This window comes from Pogoniulus pusillus, chromosome 6, assembly GCF_015220805.1.
Source record: "Pogoniulus pusillus isolate bPogPus1 chromosome 6, bPogPus1.pri, whole genome shotgun sequence".
In the NCBI taxonomy this organism is placed as follows: Eukaryota; Metazoa; Chordata; class Aves; order Piciformes; family Lybiidae; genus Pogoniulus; species Pogoniulus pusillus.
Window position 1 is genome coordinate 15,710,449 of NC_087269.1, and position 23,095 is coordinate 15,733,543.

Here is a 23,095-nt window from a genome sequence, read left to right on the forward strand (position 1 = left end):
GACAGCTGGGATGTAATAGTTTAGAGAATGAAAACAAGGGAACAGGCAGGAAGTTTTGTGAAAGGTCTGTTGCAGAGGCATAGCACAAAAAGAAGCGATGAGAAGTGCTGCCCCTGATTTTTGTCTGGCAGGGATCCCGGCACCACCTCTCTCCAGCATCCTTTCCCCTCAAACACATTTGAAACTGAAAAGGGCTGTGTGAGAGAGAGCTAAGGAGGAGTGGCAGGAAAGGGACAACGCTGCTTAGAGGCACCTGCGCGGTCCTAAACCGGCAAGGGGAGGAGGGAAGGGGCGGGGGGGTCTCTTCTCGCACTGACGCCCACCGCAGCCGTGGGCGGGCTCGAACCCGCGTCCCACAGCGCAGGCAGTCCTGCCAGGCTGCACGGAGCGGGCGGCCGCTGCGCTCCATCCGCCGCCCTCGAGGGGCCGCGGCCCCGGCTGCAGGTAAGGCGCGTTGGCAACTTATCACCCCCTCCCCAGCACTGTTCCACTCCCGCGGGGCCCTTGCCTTCCCTTCTCATTCCTCTCCCTCACCTAGATTTTTTATGTTCTTTTATTTATTTATTTAATGTTAGGGTTGGTTATTTGTTTTGTTTTGTTTGTTTGTTTGTTTGTTTTCCACTCTGAGACATTATTAAGATGCATATTGCTGGTTTAAAACAGCAAAGAACAGCTCAGATTGTTATTAAAGAAATAGGTCAAATCTGAGAAGCCTGAGAGAAACCTTGTTTTTAAAAATGGTGAGTGGCATATGGAGAAACTTCTCCCAGAAAGACAATGTGTGAAAGGCAGCTTCCATTTTCCACCTAAATCTGCACATCTCACTTTAAATCATTATGTAGATGAGCAACATGCTGGTACTTTAAAAGTGTACAATATTTGAATGAAAATAGAACATGTTGATTAAACCTGTTGTTGAGTAGTGATGAAAGGAAACACTTGAACTAAATGAAAGAGTTTTATTTCTCTAGCAGGCCTTTTCCTAATTACATTAAAAAAATCATCTGCCTATGTACAGGATTTTGAGGTCTATTCAAACTTTGTAAATAGAGTTCTTAAAGGTTGTTTTTAATCACAACGAAATAAATAAAGCTAAAGCAGCACATACTTAAAGAAAAAGGAGATCCACTCACACATTTACCACATGGGGGGATTAGTTAAATCTGTATTAGTGGAAAAAACACTCTGAAACACAGGTTTTAACGAAAAATGCCATTTGCTTTCCAAGCCCCTCTTGAGATTTCCTCTTAGGTTGAATTCCAGCTGACTTTGAGTTCAGTTCCATAGCTCAGTCAGAATAACCTCTCTGACTTCAGCCTTAGTAGATACAAAAGCATGCAACTGAGCCTAGAACACTGGACATTGAGAACAGTCACATTTGTGCATGACTGTACAATTAAAACTATGCCCTCCCTGCGCTTATAATTTGCTAACAGATGTTTCTACTAAGTAATTTTCATTACATTAATTTGTGCAAGTTCACTTCAAAAGCAACCACTTTCTAGGTGGTAAAAAAACCCCACTTCGTCTGCTTTGAAAACTGATTTTCTCTTTTCTAGTCTTTCAGCTTGTTGAACTGCACAAAATGGTTAGTTGGTAAATCTCCTGGTTACAGGACACTTAGTGATTCAGTGCGAAATTAGAGAGCTCTGACTCAAACTGACAAGTAGCTGTTGGGTGACTAAGTGTCCCATGAAAAAGAACACTGTGGAGGTTTACAGGCACGCATAAGAATAGTCAAAATAGGAAAAAAATCTGTGCTTCAAGTTAAGAACTTCCATGGAAAACAAGGCATCACTGGGTTGCATTTCCTCCCTTCTTCCCATTTCCCCCCTAAACAAACTTTTGCAATTACAAACAAAATTAATTGCAAAGCAAGGAGCTGAATCTGCGACACATTGCAAAGTATTCAATGAGGAGAGAAGATGAATATGATTTAACCTGACCTGCTACCGCAGGGCTGTTATCTTTCCCTTGCAGCCTCGAGCATGTGTTCAGTGGCATATAGTGAGATGTCCCTCTTTGTCCCATGCTAGAGGCTGCACGATGGGAAGCTGCAGGCGGATTAGTTTGGTCCTAGTTGCAGGTAGCCTCTGCAACCTGGGAATGCTTGTATAAAGCTCACAAACATCAGGTTCTGTGTGAGAAGACTCTTCTCCCAGTTAAGAGCTTGGAGATTCTAGCTCTGTTAACTTTAATAAGGAACAATAATTTAAGCTGACATCAGGAAGAGGTGATTTTACTTGTTTTTTCAAGTAATCAAGTGTTATTTGCTTAATTTGAACTAGCACATTCTGTCTAACTTTCTGGATTTTCAAATGTTTATATAAATCGTATCTATTTTGATAACACCCAAACAAAACTGTGGCTCTGTGTTACTATGGGCTATGTAAATAGGTTCACCTGGTCTGTGTAACTAGTGAAGCATGACAGCAGTGCTGCAGTAACACTGTGTCTACTTTCAGACAGACTTGTGGGTGCCTATTAGAAATTTGGTCACCCAAAGTGTTCATCCAGTCACCTGTCAGGTCTTGGCTGGGAGATAGGAGACCACCGAGCTATTGGTGTTAGGCACATGAAAACTCTTTTCACCTTCCTGAAAAGTGAAAACCTTTGATATTTCATTCATCATTTGCAGTCTCTGAAGGTTGCCTACCTCTTTGACTTGACTCAAACACATGCCTTCTTCAAACTGCAGGGAAATCGAACACTTCTACTCTTTTCTGCTCTGAGACCACCACATGTGACTTGTGAATGTCTAACACAGACCGATGTGGCAGAATGTGACCCCTGACAGTCTACAAGTTTCACTGTGGGAGGTTATTGGGGTGTTGACACACACCTTAAAAAGCCAGTAAAGATCTCAGATTTAAGAGACCTGTATTTGGATACAAAAGGATGCAAACATTTTGCGAGTGTATGTAGAGGTCCAGCTGCACTGATAGCAGAGCTGGGATGCAGAGATTTAAGTAAAAAAGTCTGTATACATGTATAACTAATCATTAACAACCCCACAAACTTCTGATTAATTTGAATAATTACAAATGACAGTAATCATCAACAGTGATTGAAGCACCAGTGATCTGCTGTGATTTGAACGTCAGCTCTCTAAAGGCAGTTTTAGGAACAAGGTGGTGATTAATTATTTAATCCTCTGTCTAGAAAATAGCCATTGTGGGACACTTTCTAGTAATTTTCAATTGAATAGCAATGAGTGTTGTATTTAAGCAGTCGCATGAACACATTAATTTATTAAAGCCTATCCCACGAATGTTTGTTACTACATCAATTTCAGTACATTTTAAAACCATTCGGTTAGTTCTGTGTTATGCTGGTTGGAAGTAGGACATCTGACACTTGTTCTATGATGGCAACTGGAGCTGTGTTCCCACCCTAAACACAGTTATAAATCTGAAATTAATTTTCCAGGGAAACTGTATAACATTAACAACATCTCTGCCAGTTAAATTCCTTCTAAGCTAACCCAAGACACAGACTAATCTGTGTTAAGTGTAGAGTGAAAATGACAACAGATAAGCATAAAATAATCCTACTACAGTTTATGTAAGTCACTATAAGGCTTTGATGTTTATGAAATTGATAATACCAAGAACATGGTGAGAAATACAGGTCTCAGTTGAGAACAGAAAATCAGATAATTCTCATATGCTTATTACAGTAAGTATTAGCAGCATATTGGTCATCACTCCTGATTCCTTTTAAGGCTAGAAGTATCAATACTGAATATAAAAATAAATAAATGATTTTAAAATGGCTGTAACAATGGATTTATTTGACCTAGCTTCTGACATTGCAGTGTGTTTTGAGGACTGTGATCTTACATATTAACTTGTATATTATTCATGATATTGAAATGTAGCATTCAATTGTTCCTTGCTGTGCTTATTTATTTATTCAAAATAAATGAGCCAATTTGTCATGCAGATTGATTAAGGTTCATTTTAATGGCTCTTGAACAGTGAGCTGTACATTTGTAAGCAATGTTTAATTGTTAAGTTTCATTTATGTCTCATTTTGCTACACCAGAGAAGCAGATTTTAATTTCTGGTGAATCTTAATTCATTCTACTTATTTTATGATATGACCTTGGGCCATTGAACAATTTCTTTGGAGAAAAAGAAGTTTCAAAATACTGAACTTTAGAAAGCTGCTGTAGAGATTGAAGCAATTTGTTGAGTGTTTCAGTGAGAAAGTGACATTTTCAGCTGTTTCACCTGGCACATGTGACATATTGATCAGAACACCAAAGCATCACTGGAGATAGCACTGCACTTGGAATGGTTGCTAGACATATCAACAGTAGCAACTAAACTTCCATCCAATTGCTAACATAACACTGTCACCACAGATGGCCTTTGTGCTGCCTATCTCTGCAAAGGAAACATGACAAGACAGCTACTTTCTGTGGACCAAGGAAATCTAACTTTGCTTACTTGCCCAAGGAGACTTTGCATGGTTTATGCCGATGCTAGGCAAGATAAGATATGCCTAGGGTTTAGAAACAAGCTAACTGGTACGCCAAGAGCCAGCTTGTCAACCAAATAAGAGGGTGCCACTTCTAAATAGTATGCACTGGTCCACCTTCATCAGTCAATTTCCCAGTTAGACCCAAAGTTTTGCTGCTGGGTTTTATTCTGTCTTTCTAATTTACTCAACAACAACAAAAAACCCTCTTGTTGCTTATCGCTCAAGCCATAGTCTCTGCAGTATTAATCAATCTTAACATGAGAAATAGTATGTGAGAGTGGCCATTTTATTCTCTTTCATGACCTACATGTTTTAGGGAGACCTAAAAAGAATCATAAAACTGAGACTCTTACAGATACATGTCATTTTACTCATATGGATGTGTATAAAGTATAGAGCGTGGCAGTTTCTTCCACAAAATGCTATCTGTCAGTGACTGTCAATCAGTTGCATGCAGTTGATAGGCAGAAGTCACTCACTGTCCTTTTATTTTCAATTGTCACTTGAGCAGGAGATTAAAAAAAATATTTTGTATGCAATTTGGAAATAAAAAAGAGTAAGGAAAATATCTCAAAACTGGAGAAGTCAACGAAGGTGGCAATACAGTGTCACATGCTGATTTGCAAAAGGCAAGGGCAGGAGCAAAGCATAAAGAAAGCATCTGGAAACTACAGTAGCATTCTGGGGCCATATCCTGGAGTAGTTTTTCTATTTCTCTCTCTGCCCCACTACTCCTAAATCTTAATTGTGTGGCTGCCTTCCACAAATCCACTCCTTTCCTCCACTGAGTCTTCAGTATTTTCAGCTTTCTCTCCAACTGATTCATATTGATCTCACAGCCAGAGGATGGAGTGAAGAATACTGCATGGCTACGCAGCAGTTGTAGTACATGTCATAAGCAAAACAGTGCAGAGCAGGGGAGGTAGTTACACTTCTCTGGCAGTCTTGTGGGATCCTTCCCAAAATCTGAGCTGAGTTGCTCCCACTTTTCTAGCTGCTTTTCAGTCAAAGACTTAATGGAGCTGACATTCAACAGTTTGAATTCAGAAGTAAAATGCAACTGCAGTGCCGATTCAGTTCATACTATCTATAAAACCACTAGTGACTTACTTTAAGGTAGTTCTGCGTGCAATTTTAGATGCCTGCAACAGCAGCCATGGAGATTCAGATACGTGGCCACTACAATAGGACAAAGTGCTGTCTCTAATTATTTGTAGTGTTTTTCATGCATCTGTCTACCCATGGATTAGATAGTTCAGTGTAACAGGCATGCCATTCTTTGATTTATTATCACAAACTTAACTTCTAGTGAAATTGTAAGAGACTGCTGCTACCCTGCCACTTCTCTGCCTCCTTCCATTTCAGTCTTGGAGGTTTGTGAAAGTTGCATAATTCATTTGTCCTCTGACGCTGAAGATAATAAATATTGAACTGCAAGGAGAAATGCCCAATCATTAGATACTATTTTAAAGTCCTAATCTGATCTGCCTCAAAGTAGAAACTGATATTGTCTCATCATATGGGAAACCAAGGCAGATGTTCGTTACCTTTGCCTCAATTGCTTAATGATATGTTTAGAATATGAAGATGTGTTAATATATGCAGAACAATCTACACACCATGTAGCCTGTGCAGTAAAACCAAATAGCTAGATATTTCATGCAAAGAATGGGTTATGTCTATTTTTCCGGGCTCTGAGAAAGAGGAAAACATGGCTCCTGCTGAACTAGTTTTAAATACTGGTATTTAATAAGGTCTACATATGGAGGAAGGCATCCTGCTGTGAGTGTATAGCATCTCATAAAGAAATGCATGACAGAGGAAAGATCCAGATGTACAAATGTGCCAAAAGGCAGGATTTTCAATGGAACAAACCAGCTCAGTGAGCCCAACAACAACGAAAAGACGGCAGAGAAAAATGTGTGTGTGCATGCAAGCATGTATGCATTTGCAGCAGTTATTTTTATACCCAGCTTAAGTATTAGCTGTGAAACTGCTTAAGACTTCAATAGCTACCCAGTTCTATTCACTGCCTGGCACGCAGTGACCCAGTGAATGGACTACCAGTTGATATGACAATTACATTTCTTGATTATTATTACTCTATAAGAAATAGGAGATCCTTTCCTTCCTATCATTTCCATGCTCTCCCTCCCTGAGCACACTGAATTAACACCATAGATTGGATTTGACTTTTCATGTGTTAAAGACTAAAATTCTTCACCCCTTCCCTCCATAAAATTGCTAAATTGGATCCTGGTTAAGATCTGAAGGTAAACCAGTTGCTTTAGAAGGATTAGTAATCTACCCATTGATTTTTATCTTTGGTGCTGTAAAAAAGTAAAAGCAAACAAGCACAGAAATATCCACAGATTTCCTTAATCTCTTTATAACAGATCTTCAAACACACCAGGAGCTCATAGTAGCAATTCGAAAGCTAAATATAAAAGAAGATTTATGAAGTACTTATGAAGTCAGTAAGAGTTTTTCTGGGAAACCAGAAAGATAATTCTTATTTTTGGCATATTTTCCTGTGAGATAAAGATAGTGAATGCAGAACGTATCCATCCAAACCCAAAACAAGATATGCAAAAGACATCTTACAATATGCACCAGAAGTGTTACAGAATCAGCGTTTAGAGAGCAATGTTGACAACACCATCTGCTCATTTGTGCTGTATCTTCCTATAACAGACTCTCTTAATGTCTCATGCATGATTTTCTGTGGAAGTGAGTAGGAGTGCATGATTTATTTTGACATTAATATTTACCAGACTAGTGTATGCTTAAAGTGTCAAAGATGCTGAGATTTTTTTTTCCCTCCCCACTTGTTTAAAAAGATGTTGGAATGTCTTTTATTTATTTATTTATTTATTTATTTATTTATTTAGACATGACATATTTCATATGTCAGAGTGGTGAAGTGACAAGTCAGGTCTCATTCACACTGCATTAATTGGAATAAATACCACTGATGTTGCTCTTACTATAACTATCAACTGAAAGAAAAAAATACTTCGGGGTTAAAAGGTCTGCTAACATTTTGTACTGATTACTAAAGGGTGATGAAATAAAGCTTCAATTTCTGAAGCTTCAAATCCTTCACTGATAGTAATTTTTGTGAAATTAGAGTGCAAGAGACTCCTTTCAAATTGATTTGGGTCATTGAAAATAACATAATTTGAGTAGTGTTTCCTAAAACTTACAACATCTATTTAATTTCTATTTATTAGCATTTAAAGGCTGTCTTGCACCTTTAGGATAAGTCTCGTTCCTGTCAGGTAGGGTTTTTTAAAAGCTTTAAAGCAAGTCTTACACATAACATTTCAGTGCTTTGATGAACTATAGCGAAAGTTTACACAGCCTGAATTATAGATCTGTTGCATGACTGCATTAAACTATTGACTTGTTACTGTTTTCACTCAGAAATGGATTACAGAACTGACAGATTACTTAAAAATAACCATTGTGGATGTGAATCATACTGAGAAACTCAAATCTGATTTAGGAGAAAACATATTGCCTCAGACAAACATTGTGATGAGTGTGGGTGGTTATATATGATTATCTATATGCAGTCAAATGATCTGTTACTAATATCTGAGGGTCAAAACAGATAATTTCAAATTTTCTCATGAACAAAAAGCTTACCCAGGATATGTATAACAACCATTTTTACTACCCATGTATCAGAGATGTTACTCTGAAACACCTTCATATTTTAGGATGGGGTTACGTTGGTTTTGTTTAGAGGAGTGCCCTGATCAGCAAGAGATTAACTCATTTGCAAGCATAAAGAGCAGAGACAACCTCCGTGTTTATGATTCTGTTGCTCATGATTGCACTACTTTTGCAAAACAATTACTTCTCCTAATATTTAAAGGACAGATGCAAAAGAGAAAGAACTGTGGTGTACTAGAATGCATCTTCTTCTGGCAAGCTAAGTTATTGCTGATATGTCTTTTTTTAAAGTATGAGTGTTTTATTGTCATAGATAGTAGTATATTTATAGCAGCAGTTACTAAGATAAAATATCTTTAGTATTGAAAACCTTGTGAAATTTGTGTACTTGAAAACAAATGTGCTGTAAAACATTACCTCTGGGCATTTCCAATTTTTTTTAGGAGCTACAAGAACTTTTGAAACCACACCTGATGATGTGCAGGCTTAAATGCTGCAGTCCCAGAATCTTCTTTCTATTGATGTTGTGTAGGTAAGAAATATTTGATAAGAATGTTATTTCTTTAATGCATAATAGTATTGGTTGGTTTATACTCAATTTACTTGCAATTAGAAATATGTCTGACCAGGTAACAAAGCCAAAATCTACCTGAAACTTGAAATCTGCTGTTTACAAGGATTAACCACCCTGGATATCAGCTACAGAAGTACAGGACTGAACTCCTTCAGGAATCAACTCATCTGCCTTGACTGATTTACAGAGTTATTTTTTTCTTCACTGAGAAAACTGATGGGGAAAAAAATAACTTAAGCAAATGATCCTTCAAATAAAGAACTACTGTGTAGAATGTGTGAATATCATATCAAATACTTAGCAAATTTAGAAGGACATGTGGTCCTTGTCTGGAGCATAGAACCATGCCAAAGCACAGCACACCCTTCACCTAGATGTACTGTAACCTCAAAGTAACAAAGTAATCATTGTACATTCATTACTAAAGAAGACTGTCTTAAAAATAATTACCTGGTTAAAACATTGTCTTCCAAGTTTCTGCTGATGAAGTTGTGACATCTTGGGGAAAGCTGAGTTGTGTTAAGCTAAAACAGATTCCTTTTGTATACAAAAGTAACCCTGCTAACTGCAGTTGCCATGACAAAGAAAAAAAAAGATAGAAATGGATAAGTATAAAATTCCTTATAGGTAACTCTAATAAGAAAATGCAAGCATGGACATGTTAAACATTGTCATCACCACCCTTAACTGAAACATTTAAAGCCTATTAGCCAATTCATTGTGTGGGATTGCCCAACCTATTTGGTCTCCCAGTAAGTTCCTCAAGATAAGGTTCTTGGTGAGCTTTGGTTCAAGTGTGTGTGCAAACACGTTTAGATAAAGCCTCCAATTGGCTGTGAGTGCCAGCAGAATAGTCCCCTGAAAGGGAGTTTAAAGCACACATCTCTCCTACCTTCTCCAGTGCTACAAAGAGATCTTTGTCTTGAGCACACACTTGATCCACTTCTACCTTTCTTCCTTGTCAGCTGTGACTTGCCACACTCCGTAATCACTGGATGATTCAGGGTTTTGCAATGATAAAACACAATATTCTAGAAGCATTTAAATAACATGGTGGCAAAATTTTCCAAGATGTTCAGCCTGTGTTGCAGAGGGGAAAGTTAATTAATGCAAGATGATATTTTCCAAAATTAATATTTTATACTTTGGTTCTTACATGGTTATGGAAACATTCTATGGATAATATCTACATCTAGTATAACCAACAAAATATAGAAACATTAATTGAACTGGAAGAGACTATTCCTGTGGTCAAATGCCACTTGTGGCCAGTATGCTGCTTGCTCAGTAGATGGGCTCAAGGAGCTCTTTCCGCTCTGTGGCAGAAGGCAGTAGAGAATTCCAAAGAGGCATTTAAGCATTTACTCACAGATTATTACTTTTACCCACTCATGGGGGTAGCCACAGTCCAGACAGTGCCCAAATGCTTCCAGGGGACTCTGTCTTGTTGGATGTTGTGGCTTGAATCTTCCCAGCTTCTGGGGAAAGGATGCAGACAATCTCTGACTTTGTTCTCCTGGCTTCTTCTGGATGATCTGTATGTATGTCCAGGGATTCTAGGCAGGGCCTCCAGGTGCAGAAGGCAGATGTGGTGCAGTCTCAGCACGATGTCATGCTGGCCACACAGGCCAATCGCGTGCAGACAGCCAGGGTCTGCTTCTGGTAACTGTCAGCAGTGGAGTTTAGCAGGCAAGCAATAAGGCAGTGTGCAATAGCATCAGGGCTGGGCCCAGCAGAGAGAGAGCAGGCAAAGAGCAGGGAAGCAAAGCAGTGAAGCAAAAGCAGGTTGTTCACCTGCATGTCTCCTTTTATCAATGTGGGCTGAGATTAATTGCCTTTGGACACAGAATAGCCAATCAGGATGGCAGTTAGCCAAACCTTACCATATTAGGCAAAGCCATAGGCTCACTTTTCCCTAATTTGGGAAAATCAGGGGCCTTGCACTAGGCAGGCACAAGCTAAGTGTGTATACCTTACACCACAGGACCCTGGGCAGGCCAGACTCAGTGGCTCCAGGTTCTTTTGTGTCCATTTCCTGCACTTGCCTCTCTGGTGGAGCAGAAAAACATGCCTAGACGTGTATAAGCCTATTTTGGGCCAATGAGGCCTACCACAACGGCCTGTAATTGCCTTTATCATTATTATGAAGTACCCCTTGTAAATCCTCTCTTACAGCAACTCATGGATAGGAGCAATCAGAAGCACTGACAGTTAGTTCCTGAACAGTATCCATGGGAGTTATGTGCATGCACAGGATCTGTTGAGCTTGGACACAAGTACACAGCATTGAACCCATCTGATCATGTTGTATCCAAATACAGGCTGTGAAGAAGCTGCGAAGTTCACAGCCAAGTCGATGCTTAGTTATACAAACACTTTTTTCCAGTGTAGAAACTGGGAAGGTTTGGTGAAAGTGTCGATTATAACACAAAAAAGCTTGTCCTGCTTTGCACTGAAACAGAAATATTTCAAAGAAACATCCAAGGACTGAGGTGCACTCTGAAGCAAGGGCCAGGGTTGCTCCCCAAGTGGCTGCTCTGGTGTGAAGGGTTTTCTTTCCTGAGTACTTTCTTTAAGAGGCCTAGGGAGGGATCCTCTTTTTGGAGACAGACAGAGCCTCATCTTCCCTATCCTGTACAGAGAACATGGCCAGCAGTGCCACACCATTCACACCTGGATCTCAGACTCCATCTTAGTTTCTAGTTCTCCTTTCCTGAATAACATTTCTTCATTTTCAGCACTTTAAATTACATTTTGATCCCACACAAACTAAAAATCTTACATCCAGACAGTTACCTGAATGGTCACTTTCCCAGAAATAATCTTGTTAAGAGGTAGAAATGAAAAAATAAAGGCAAATTTAGGAGAGTAATTAACAAACTTACACTTCAGATTGTTGTAAATGGATGATAGCTGATCCCAAGAAGGGCTCTCATTTATTTCAGGAAAGGCATTTTCAGATTAAAGAATGCTATCTTGGGTTTGTGTAATCTCAAAATCATTTCAGACAGAAAAGGCCTTTAAGATTGTTGATTTCAGTCATCATCTAACTCTACCAAATCTGGTGGTAATCCATGGCTGTTAGCACCACATCTAGGCATCTTTTAAACACCTGCAGGGAAGGGGATTCAACCACATCTCTGGGCAGCCTATGCCAGTGTTGGATAGCCCTCCCAGTGCAGGACTTTATTCCAATACCTAATCTAAGCCTCCCCTGGCACAACTTCAGGCCATATCCTCTTATTCTATCCTTTTATTTTCTAGAGAGGAGACCAACACTCACCTCACTACAACTTGCTTTCAGGTAGTTGTAGAGAGATAAGGTTTCCACTCTGGCTCCTTTTCTCCAAACTAAACAACCACAGCTCTCTCAGTCACTGTTGAGTTGCTTCAGCATCTCAATGTCTTATAGTTAACGCCCCACAATTCTCAAGGTGGCCTCAGCAGTGCTGAATACAGTTGGGACTGGGACCATCACTTTCCTAGTCCTGCTGGCCATATTATTCCTGATATAGGCCAGGATGCTTTTTGCCCTCTTGGCCACGTGGGCACACTGCTGGCTCATGTTCAGCCAGCTGTTAACACCCCCAGGTTTTCCTCTGCTGGGCACCTTTCCAGGCACCTTTCCTGTAGCACTGCATGGGATTGTTGTGACTCAAATGCATGACCTAGCACTTGGCCTTGTAGAATCTCATGCAGTTGGGTCCGACCCATCAATTTAGCCTTTCCAGGTCCCTCAGTAGAGCCTGCATACCCTCACGCAGGTCTACACTCCCTCCCAACTTGGTGCCATCTGCAAATTTACCGAGGGTGCATTCAAACCCCCTTTCCACATCTTTGATAAAGATATTGGATATAGGGTCAGATTCAGAACATTCTGTGGGATTTTTTCTTCTTTTAGCTGTCTTTAAGAGCACTTACAGGAATGAACAAATAATGTGTCTGATAAGTGGAAATATAACTGTTTCAACCTCACCACTTAACAGACACCCCCATGACAATATTGCCTATTTTGATGCAGAGAATTAATCAGTGATCTAAGTGATTCTACTGCAGTTTATCTACCAAGATCATACAAAAGCCTGTATCCTTGAGCAGTCAAGTGTGAAACAAGAAGTAACACCTTTGTTTGCATCTGTAAACCCTCTGCCTGTCAGTGGCTGCCTGAAAAGCGCCTTTTCCTCCTAGCTTTTCCTGAGGGGGGTGTTTCAAAGGCTTGCTCACACTGTGTTTGGCATTTTGTTTCTCCCTCCTCTCAGTTCTAAGGTGTTTTTGCCTCTTTCATGATACATAACTTCTGACAAAAAATAGCCAGGAAAGATATTCCTATACATGTCTAGACTGTACTTTTGTTTTAAGGGATGACACATACTACTCTTTCGGGCAGATGTTCCCTTATCCCCTTCCAGACACAGAATTCTGCTAAGAGTCCAACTTGAAAATATCTTAAATAACAAGCACCCAAGTTCAGCCTATGTTGTAAAAAATGCAACGTTTTTGAGCTGCAAGAATAACTAAGAAAATTAAAGCCAGCTTTTATAAAAGCAAGCATGAGTCACTGGATCTGATGAGTTTAAAGCATGTACTATATGTGACAACCCCAAATAGACAGAGATTCCTGTCAAAGAAAGGTAAAATTTATTCTATCCTTTGTGGCTGTAACAGCTGCTTCAAGAGGATTCCATGCTTAGATGCATGGCAGGTAGTTAAATGTAACAACATAAATACTGCTTAAAAGTGAAGTTTAGTTGCATTGATGAGAAGATGCTCATGCATAGGAGAAATGAGTCTCAGCTTTTGGTTTTATCCTTTGTGATTGCTACATAGGACAGAATACCAACATTTGTGCAGCTGTGAGCTTACTTTCCTAATGATGAAAGGAGCATGTAAACGGAATCATAGAACCAACCAGGTTGGAATAGACCTCCAAGATCATCCAGTCCAACCTAGCACCCAGCCCTATCCAGTCATCTAGACCATGGCACTAAGTGCCTCGTCCAGTCTTTTCTTGAACACCTCCAAGGACGGTGACTCCACCACCTCCCTGGGCAGCCCACTCCAATGGCAAATCACTCTCTCTGTCAAGAACTTCCTCCTAACATCCAGCCTATACTTCCCCCGGCACAACTTGAGACTGTGTCCTCCTGTTGGTGGTTGCCTGGGAGAAGAGGCCAACCCCCATCTGGCTACAACCTCCCTTCAGGTAGTTGTAGACAGTAATGAGGTCACCCCTGAGCCTCCTCTTCTCCAGGCTAAACAACCCCAGCTCCCTCAGCCTCTCCTCACAGGGTTTGTGTTCCAGGCCCCTCACCAGATTTGTCGCCCTTCTCTGGACACATTCCAGCACCTCAGCATCTCTCTTGAAATGAGGAGCCCAGAACTGGACACAGTATCCAAGGTGTGGCCTGACCAGTGCTGAGTACAGGGGAAGAATAACCTCCCTTGTCCTACTGGCCACACTGTTCCTGATGCAGGCCAGGATGCCATTGGCTCTCTTGGCCATCTGGGCACACTGCTGTCTCATCTTCAGCCTGCTATCTATCAGTACTCCCAGGTCCTTTTCCTCCTGGCTGCTCTCCAGCCACTCTGTCCCCAGCCTGTAGTGCTGCTTGAGGTTGTTGTGGCCAAAGTGAAGAGCACTTTGAAGGAAGCAGGCCATCCTCCGATAGAATGTAGATAAACAAAACCACTTGAGGCACATAGCAGCCATAGGTTCTTTGGTTTTCTACACTGGCAAACTGCTTATGAGTAGCCCCAAAGTTACCAGAGAGGGTAATTCACACTTAGGAAGTGTTGTGGTCCTTTCTTATATTGGCTGGCTATGATAGGACTTCTTAAAAACTGCATTGCAAAATAGCAGACAAGAGGCAGTGCCCAATTAATTCACAGCCTCAGTTACTGCACAACAGCTTTCTCATGACAATGAGTTCTTAACTACAAAAATGAAAGACCCAAAGATATGAGGCTACACATCATATGCTAATGAGGGAAATCAAGAATTACCTGAAAGGGTCCTGCAGGAAATTTAAGGGAAGGACTTCACTGCAGTCATAGAATCATAGAATCAACCAGGTTGGAAAAGACCTGCAAGATCATCCAGTCCAACCTAGAACCCAGCCCTATCCAGTCATCTAGACCATGGCACTAAATGCCTCATCCAGTCTCTCTTGAACGCCTCCAGGGATGGTGCCTCCACCACCTCCCTGGGCAGCCCATTCCAATGCCAATCACTCTGTCTGGGAAAAACTTCCTCTTAACATCCAGCTTATACTTCCCCCAGCACAATTTGAGACTGTGTCCCCTTGTTCTCTTGTTGGTTGCCTGGGAGAAGAGACCAAACCCTACCTGGCTACAACCTCCCTTCAGGTAGTTGTAGACAGCAATGAGGTCACCTCTGAGCCTCCTCTTCTGCAGGCTAAACAACCCCAGCTCCCTCAGCCTCTCCTCATAGGGTTTGTGTTCCAAGCCTTTCACCAGCTTGGTCGCCCTTCGCCCTTCTCTGGACACATTCCAGCATCTCAACATCTCAATAATGGCAAATAGGATATCTCTCAGAGTAGGGCTTTTTATGAGAACATACTAGTCCACTCCACAGGTGATCAGCAAAACATCACACCCTTGCAGTGGACAAGAGGCAAGTGTTGCTTTATTGTTTTGCAGTATGTGAAAGTTATTTGAGGACAACCCAGTCAAGCTGTGACATTAAACTCCTGCAGCTCATTGAACAGTTAGTTAAAACCATATGCAAGAAAACAAACATGTCAAAACCCATTGCAAATACAATAATAAGTACAGTTCTAGTTTAAACACTTCTGTGCAACATAAACCTGGTCTTTTTAATTTATATTCACATTTCAACTCAAAGTGCTTGTGATTGTTTATTTAGGACACAGCTTATGGGAGAATTATGCCTTTTTTTCGATGCTGGTATCACTTGAGACCACACTTAACATGAAGAAAAGTTATAGTGCCCTTCTCTAGCAATGAAGATATAAAAAGCATGGTCAGAACAAGGGAGATCAATGGGATGATTTAAATGTCTAAGCTAGATGAGTTACAAGACTAATAATGAAAAGCAGCTGCTTATGGAGAAACGTGGTCTGGTGAAGAGGAAAATTACGCAACAGGAGCAGCACTTCAAGACAGTAGACATCACATCTAAAAGCACAGTTGGCCATGTGCACTCAATGAGACCAACACAGCGTTTAAATTTTGTCGATCTAAGATACTGGCTTATCCACAGTGCATGAAAACCATGCTTTCTGACTGAACAGCTCAAGCCTTCCCAAAAATGTAGTTAAGTGAAAATCAAAGGAGCAGCTTTGGAAAACTGTACAGGTCTACAAATATCAGTAGTAAGGGTAAGATATCTCAGAAGCATCTCTGTGAAGAAAAAAATCAGTGATGAATTGGTGGGACTAGGAAAAGCCACAGAAACACATGTCTGTTTAGCCACTGGTTTGTATCCATCTCACCACAGAGGAGCCACCACACTACAGCTCTTGTCCCCACTATAGAAGAGCTAAGGAGTAGAACTGGTCACTCTTAGCAACCAGTTCCGTGTGACGTGTGTTGTAAGATCAACAGATATGCTCTCTCCTGGTGAATATATAAGTAGCTGCTCTGCATTTCACCTTCATAACTAAAGAAAACTATATCCTTGCTTTTCCTAAATCGTTGGCAATGAGCAGTTACTACCAATTGTGTTTAATTTATGAAGGATCTGTCATGATCTCTTCTTGCAATCTCAAGGCCTTAGGCAGAAATGAAGAACAAAGCTATGGTATCTTTTGCTGTGGGACAGCCACCTGTGGTGCAACAGCCCTTAATAGCTCCAGGCATCCCTCCCACAGCTGCTAACCATCAAGACCCATAAAAGGTGAAGGGGCAGAATGTGCAAAAATGAATTCTGATGTGATACCTGTGAGTAAAGCATTGTAATTCAGGTGTGCATCTTCCCTAGTACCTTCACTCATCCTCACAATGAGGCTATTGCAGGGGCTCTAGGATGAAAAATGGGTCTTGTAATTATTTATATGTTATTTCTGTGGATTGTATTTGTAGCTCTTTCTGGACAAAGAAGTGGTTTCTGTTCTCATTATGCTTAACTGATTTTGCCCAAAAGGATTATTTTCATAACGTGTTTAAAATTTGCATTGTAAAAGCAGGATTTTGGAAGTGTTTTTACATTCTAATCTTTGAGACTGCTTTCTGTGTCTCTCCAGGAGCTAAATTGAATGTATTTCATTATATAAAAAGAAGCTTAATTTTAAATGCTGAAATAAACAATTGGTACCTCTCCTGCATCTCTAGCTTACAACAATAATGCTCTATTTACAGAGAAGGCAATAAAGAAGATTCAACTGTTTCTATAAAGTAATTATAGATTTTAAGATAGAAAAATAATATTTTTTCCAAATAATAGACTAATGCAGATTATAAAACCTGTTATTTTATAGAGTATTATTTTTTGTGGTTCTGTGAAATGCAGACATACAAATGTTCCATGATAATGTTATCTGATGGTCAGTAACCATCAGTAACCTTCAAACTAATGTAACATTTTCTTAGCATGCCATCTCTGCTATAATTGATGATGTTCTTTTAAAACACCCTCACTTTTTCCATTCCTTTTAGGTCAATGCAAATTCTTGAAGCTGAGGGAAAAGGTGAAATTCTGCCTCCTACTATACAAAAAATAATAAGAGGCTACAACAAGTATCTACGTCCTTTTTTTGATGGTAAGTAGAAAAGCAGTTTTAATGAGTCTGGGTCATAACATAACAAAGTGTCTGAAACTCTCCAATGAGAAGAAATGTCTTTTTGCTGCCCTTTTTCTTCTCCAGTGTTTGACAGAGACTGATCTGATTATATATCATAGAATCAACCAGGTTGGAAGAGACCTCCAAGATCATCCAGTCCAACCTATCACCCAGCCCTAACCAATCAACTAGACCATGGCACTAAGTGCCTCATCCAGGCTTTGCTTGAAGACCCCCAGGGACGGTGCCTCCACCACCTCCCTGGGCAGCCCATTCCAATGGCAAATCACTCTCTCTGGGAAGAACTTCTTCCTAATATCCAGCCTATACCTACCCTGGCACAGCTTGAGACTGTGTCCCCTTGTTCTATTGCTGGTTGCCTGGGAGAAGAGGCCAACCCCCACCTGGCTACAATGTCCCTTCAGGTAGTTGTAGACAGTAATAAGATCACCCCTGAGCCTCCTCTTCTCCAGGCTAAACAACCCCAGCTCTCTCAGCCTCTTCTCATAGGATTTGTGCTCCAGGCCCCTCACCAGCTTTGTTGCCCTTCTCTGGACATGTTCCAGCACCTCAACATCTTTCTTGAATTGAGGGGCCCAGAACTGGACACAATACTCAAGGTGTGGCCTGAGCAGTGCTGAGTACGGGGGAAGAATAACCTCCCTCCAGAGCCGAGTACAAGGGGAAGCAATGTCTGAATCAACTTCACAAAAATATTAAGATTTTAAGGTTTAAGATAAAGGGAAAACTATTTCAGCTCTTTGATGTTCCTGTAATTGTCTCAGCTGCTGATATAACTGCTACAAAGTATTTACATGGTCTAAGAAGATTTTCAGCAGTACTACCAACAAGTGAACTAACTCCTCATTGAAGCTGATGCATAATGGAAAAGAACTATGTACAATGACAATTAATATATTCCATTCATTACTACATGCTAGTAAAGAAATATGTTTGCACTACTCTGATGGATGTGCTTTGGAAACAACAAACAGAATTTCATTCTGAAATTTTGTGGTAGTAGTTTAGAGCAACATTAAAGCTTTTTGAGTTATGAATCTCCCTTTTCTAATGTGAGCCAATTTTTTCCTCCTCAGCTGTTGTAATGCAGCAAGGCTATAGCTCTTTTTGTGCCTGGGATTTTTTTTTCAGAGGGATTCTAAGGACTTTCTGTGTTTGCCTGGAAATCCCAGAGGAGCTCAAGCACAGAGCAAGTCTATGTCATATGGAGAGACAGTTCAGCACTTCCAGACAGTGCCAGGATTGTTGCATATGCTCACCACAGCTCAGACGTGTAAACACTGCATCCCTTGATGTGTCTATATTAGCCCTATTGTAGAAGGAAGGGGATGAGACTCTGGAAAATACATTTTATTGATGCCAGTTCTAAATGTAGCATTGGTGGTTTTGTGAGGAATTCCCTCCTTGTAGAAGTGATTTTACATCAAGATGAGTCAGGAAGTGTTCCTCCCGATTTTTGGAGATGCAGATTATTGCAAAACCATTTGGAGTCATTTTCCATGTGACCAAGGCATTTGCTCAGAGTTAGGTGGTATCTGTCTAATCCCTTTTCTGTAGCTGGCAAAGCAGGCTGCAGCTGGAATGAGATTCAGGCCTAGAAGAAGCTATTTCTCTTCTCAGAAGCAGAGCAAATAAACCACCTAAATATTATCTTAACAAATCAGTGAATTAGACTCATTTGTGTGACCACAGACATCCTCACTCTGTTTCATGTTGCATTTTACTTATTTATCTGGATATTGTCTACAGCAGCTGATGTAACTTATATGTTTTTTGGGTTTTTTTTGGTGAAAAAGTTTTCAGTATAACTGGCTTTACCCAGAGTTATATCAATGGCTGAAGCACACCTGCTAAATAGTTAGGGAAGCCAGAATTAGTCATTCCTACTTCTTGAAAGTGTATTTTTGTCCTCTCCATTCATAATTATGCATGAAGAAACTTATCATAAAACTAGCTGATATTATTTGTTGGCATATAGAGTGCATTGAACTTAGTGTTTTCTAGTCATGGTGGAAAGCTGAAACGTGATTTTGATTGTTACCATGTGAGAAGGTCTTGAATTTTGGAATAATTCAAAGTAATCTCAAAATTATTTGTCCTTGATTTTTTTTCTTTAGGCAGCAAATAGGGATTTTGAAGTGAAACTTTCTACAGAGAGCCAGTCACATTATTACAAAATCAGTGGCACTGAACTCCTTAATACTTAGTAAAATGGGTTTTTTAGTCCTAAAAATAAAGCATGAGGTATAAACAAATGATCATAAGATTAAGGTTGTTTTTCCCTAAAGCAAGAGAAACAGAAACATTGACTAATCCAGGGAATTGAATGGCATCTTATCATTTCTTTTTTTTAATCAACCCTTCATTCACCTGTCTGCTTGTGTTTATTTCTTGAGCTGGCCCTGGCAGGTCCCAGTCTGGAAATTACCTTTGCAGGTGCAAGTAAATTAGTGTAAACTAGCAAAGAGATTATGAAGATAATTTTAATTTGAATCCTGTGACTGTGCATAGCAACATAAAAATTGTCTTCTCCTCTCCTTACATGTGTTGGAACCAACAGATTTCTAGACTTTAACCTCGGATTAATCTCATCTTACTTTCATCATATCCTCCCCACAGGTCATCCCCCCACACCCTTTCTATCCAAACACTGACACTTATACACAATACTGGCTGTAATTCCAGTCTCCAGGCCTTTAATTTAGGTGCCTAAAGTTAGATTAGTTGAAAGTAGTCTTCATATGTCAAAGATTGCAGAGTAGTAAAACAGGCTGAGTATTTTCTTTGTCTGTGATGGATGGCACATACCAAATTATAGAGATGCTTTTACATGGTGTTTGGTATAGAAATATCATGGAATCATAGAATCAACCAGGTTGGAAGAGACCTGCAAGGTCATCCAGTCTAACCTATCACCCAACCATATCCAATCAACTAGACTATGGCACTAAGTGCCTCATCCAGGCTTTGCTTGAACACCTCCAGGGACCTCCACCTCCCTGGGCAGCCCATTCCAATGGGAAATCACTCTCTCTGGGAAGAACTTCCTCCTACCATCCAGCCTGAACTTCCCCCAGCACAACCTGAGACTGTGTCCCCTTGTTCTGTTGGTGGTTGACTGGGAGAAGAGACCAACCCCCACCTGTCTACAGCTTCCCTCCATATAGTTGTAGACAGCAATAAGGTCACCTCTGAGCCTCCTCCTCTCCAGGCTAAACAACCCTAGCTCCCTCAGCCTCTACTCACAGGGCTGTGTTCTGGGCCTCTTGCCAGCTTTGTCACCCTTCTCTGGACATGTTCCAGTATCTCAACATCTCTCTTGAATTGAGGAGCCCAGAACTGGACGCAGTATCCAAGGTGTGGCCTGACCAGTGCTGAGCACAGGGGAAGAATAACCTCCTGTGTACTACTGGCCACACTGTTCCTGATACAGGCCAGGATGCCACTGGCTCATCTTCAGCCTACTATCTATCAGTACCCCCAGGTCCCTTTCTTCCTGGCTGCTCTCCAGCCACTCTGTCCCCAGCCTGTAGTGCTGCTTGGGATTGTTGTGGCCAAAGTGTAGAACCCCGCACTTGGCCTTGTTAAATCTCATCCCATTGGCATCTGCCCACCCATCCAGCCTGTCAGGATCCCTCTTCAGGGTCCTCCTACCCTCCAACAGATTGACACCTGCTCCTAGCATGGTGTCATCTGCAAACTTACTGGTGCTGGCCTCAATCTCCTGGTCCAGATCATCAATATAGATATTGAACAGGAGTCCCTCAGGGAGTAGTTATGTGGCTCTGCCCTCATTGGAATGTCACTATTAAGTGTGTTCTCTTAACTGTAACGTTTTAGTGTCTTTGAGCTGGTTCATCAAACAAGTCTTAATAACCTTAACAGGTAGACACAGGAAATTCCATTAGTGAATAAGAAAAAATGCTTAATCTAGAACAATTTTAGACATTCTTTGGACCAGAATAAGAAATACTCCTATACTCTTGTTACTAGATAGTACTTCTTAATGTCATAATACCCATCCTAGACTTTTAGATAGATATTAAAGTCTTCTATAGAAAGGGATTTAAAAATGCCTTTATTTCCCTTAAATGTGCTGCACTTTATCTCAGCAATACAGGTTGTTTTCTACATCAGGTTTTCTCCTGGAATTCTATAGAGCAGTTTTATAACTTCAGGTGCTGTGCCAAACTTCTCTGAATTAATGAGCAATTCTTGCTGACTTCAGTCAGGGTTGGATAAGGTTCATAGAGTTGTTAAGGGGTGCATAAAACCTTGCAAATAAATTTATACAAATAGATTTTATTCTGTGATTAAATTTGATAATTAAAGTGTTCTAATTAAAATGAGAGAGACCAGGAAAAGGTCACAGCTAAGTATATTTGAATATGGAAGCTGCTTTCAAGTGGTATAGAAAAGTATCATGCTTAAATCAGTTATTCTAACACGTACTTAGAAGTTTATTTTCCTTTAGCTCTGTAATGAGTAATATACTTTGTGGTCTTAAGGTTTAAATTTAAGGAAGAGAAATAAAACTTCAAGCCCAAACTTCTGTGAAAGAGAAGTCATCGTATTTTTTCCCCCTCAAATGTAATTTGTATTAAATTCTATTAATTAGATGAAGACATTTTAGTCCTTGGAAGCTTGCAGTTTACCTCTAAGAAGGACCAGGAGATACATGCTGGAAGAGCAGTGGATGTGCTTTACCTTGGTTTCAGTAAAGCATTTGACACCATCTCCCACAGCATCCTCATAGTTAAATTGAGGGGATGTGGTCTGGATGATTGAGTAGTGAGGTGGAGTGGGAACTGGTTAAAGGAAAGAAGTCGGAGAGCTGTGGTCAATGGGACAGAGTCTAGCTGGAGGCCTGTAACTAGTGGAGTTCCTCGGGGGTCGGTACTGGGACCAGTATTATTCAATGTATTCATTAACGACCTGGATGAGGGCATGGAGTGCACTGTCAGCAAGTTTGCTGACAACATCAAGCTGAGTGCAGTGGCTGACACAACAGAGACTTGTGTTGCCATCCAGAGAGACTTAAGCTGGACAGTTGGACAGGGAGAAATTTAGGGAAGTTCAACAGGGGCAAGTGTAGTTTTGCACCTGGGAAAGAACAACTCTGTGTATTAGTATAGGTTGGGAACTGACCTGCTGGAGAGCAGTGAAGGGGAGAAGGACTTGGGAGTCTTGCTGGATGGAAGGATGGCCATGAGGCAGCAGTGTGCTCTTGTGGCAAGGAAATCCAATGCCATTCTGGCATGTATTAGAAGTGGTGTGGTTAGTAGGTTGAGGGAGGTTCTCCTTCCCCTCTACTCTTCCCTGGTAAAGCCTCATGTGGAGTATTGTGTCCAGTTCTGGGCCCCTCAGTTCAAGAAGGACAGGGAGCTGCTTGAACGAGTCCAGTACAGAGCCACAAAAACAAGGAAGTTGAACCTCTTCCTTACGAGGAGAGCCTGAGGGAGATGGGGCTTTTTAGCTTGGAGAGGAGAAGACTGAGAGGTGACCTCATTAATGTTTATAAGTATGTCAGAGGTGAGTGCCTGGAGGCTGGAGCCAGGCTCTGCTTAGT

At 40.7% G+C, this 23,095-nt stretch overlaps 1 protein-coding gene across 2 annotated transcripts in view; it reads left to right on the forward strand.

Moving 5' to 3' along the window:
- Positions 1-302: 302 nt before the first annotated feature.
- The window catches only part of LOC135176045 (gamma-aminobutyric acid receptor subunit pi-like), a 58,551-nt gene continuing 35,758 nt past the window's right edge, over positions 303-23,095 (forward strand). The window contains exons 1-3 of one of the 2 annotated variants that reach the window (XM_064144646.1): positions 303-444; positions 8,613-8,701; positions 17,381-17,484. In XM_064144646.1, coding sequence (XP_064000716.1) covers positions 8,643-8,701; positions 17,381-17,484 — 163 coding nt within the window. In that variant the 5' untranslated portion in view covers positions 303-444; positions 8,613-8,642. Of the gene's footprint in view, positions 445-8,612; positions 8,702-17,380; positions 17,485-23,095 lie in introns of those variants that run through there. The other variant, XM_064144645.1, reaches the window with a different exon arrangement.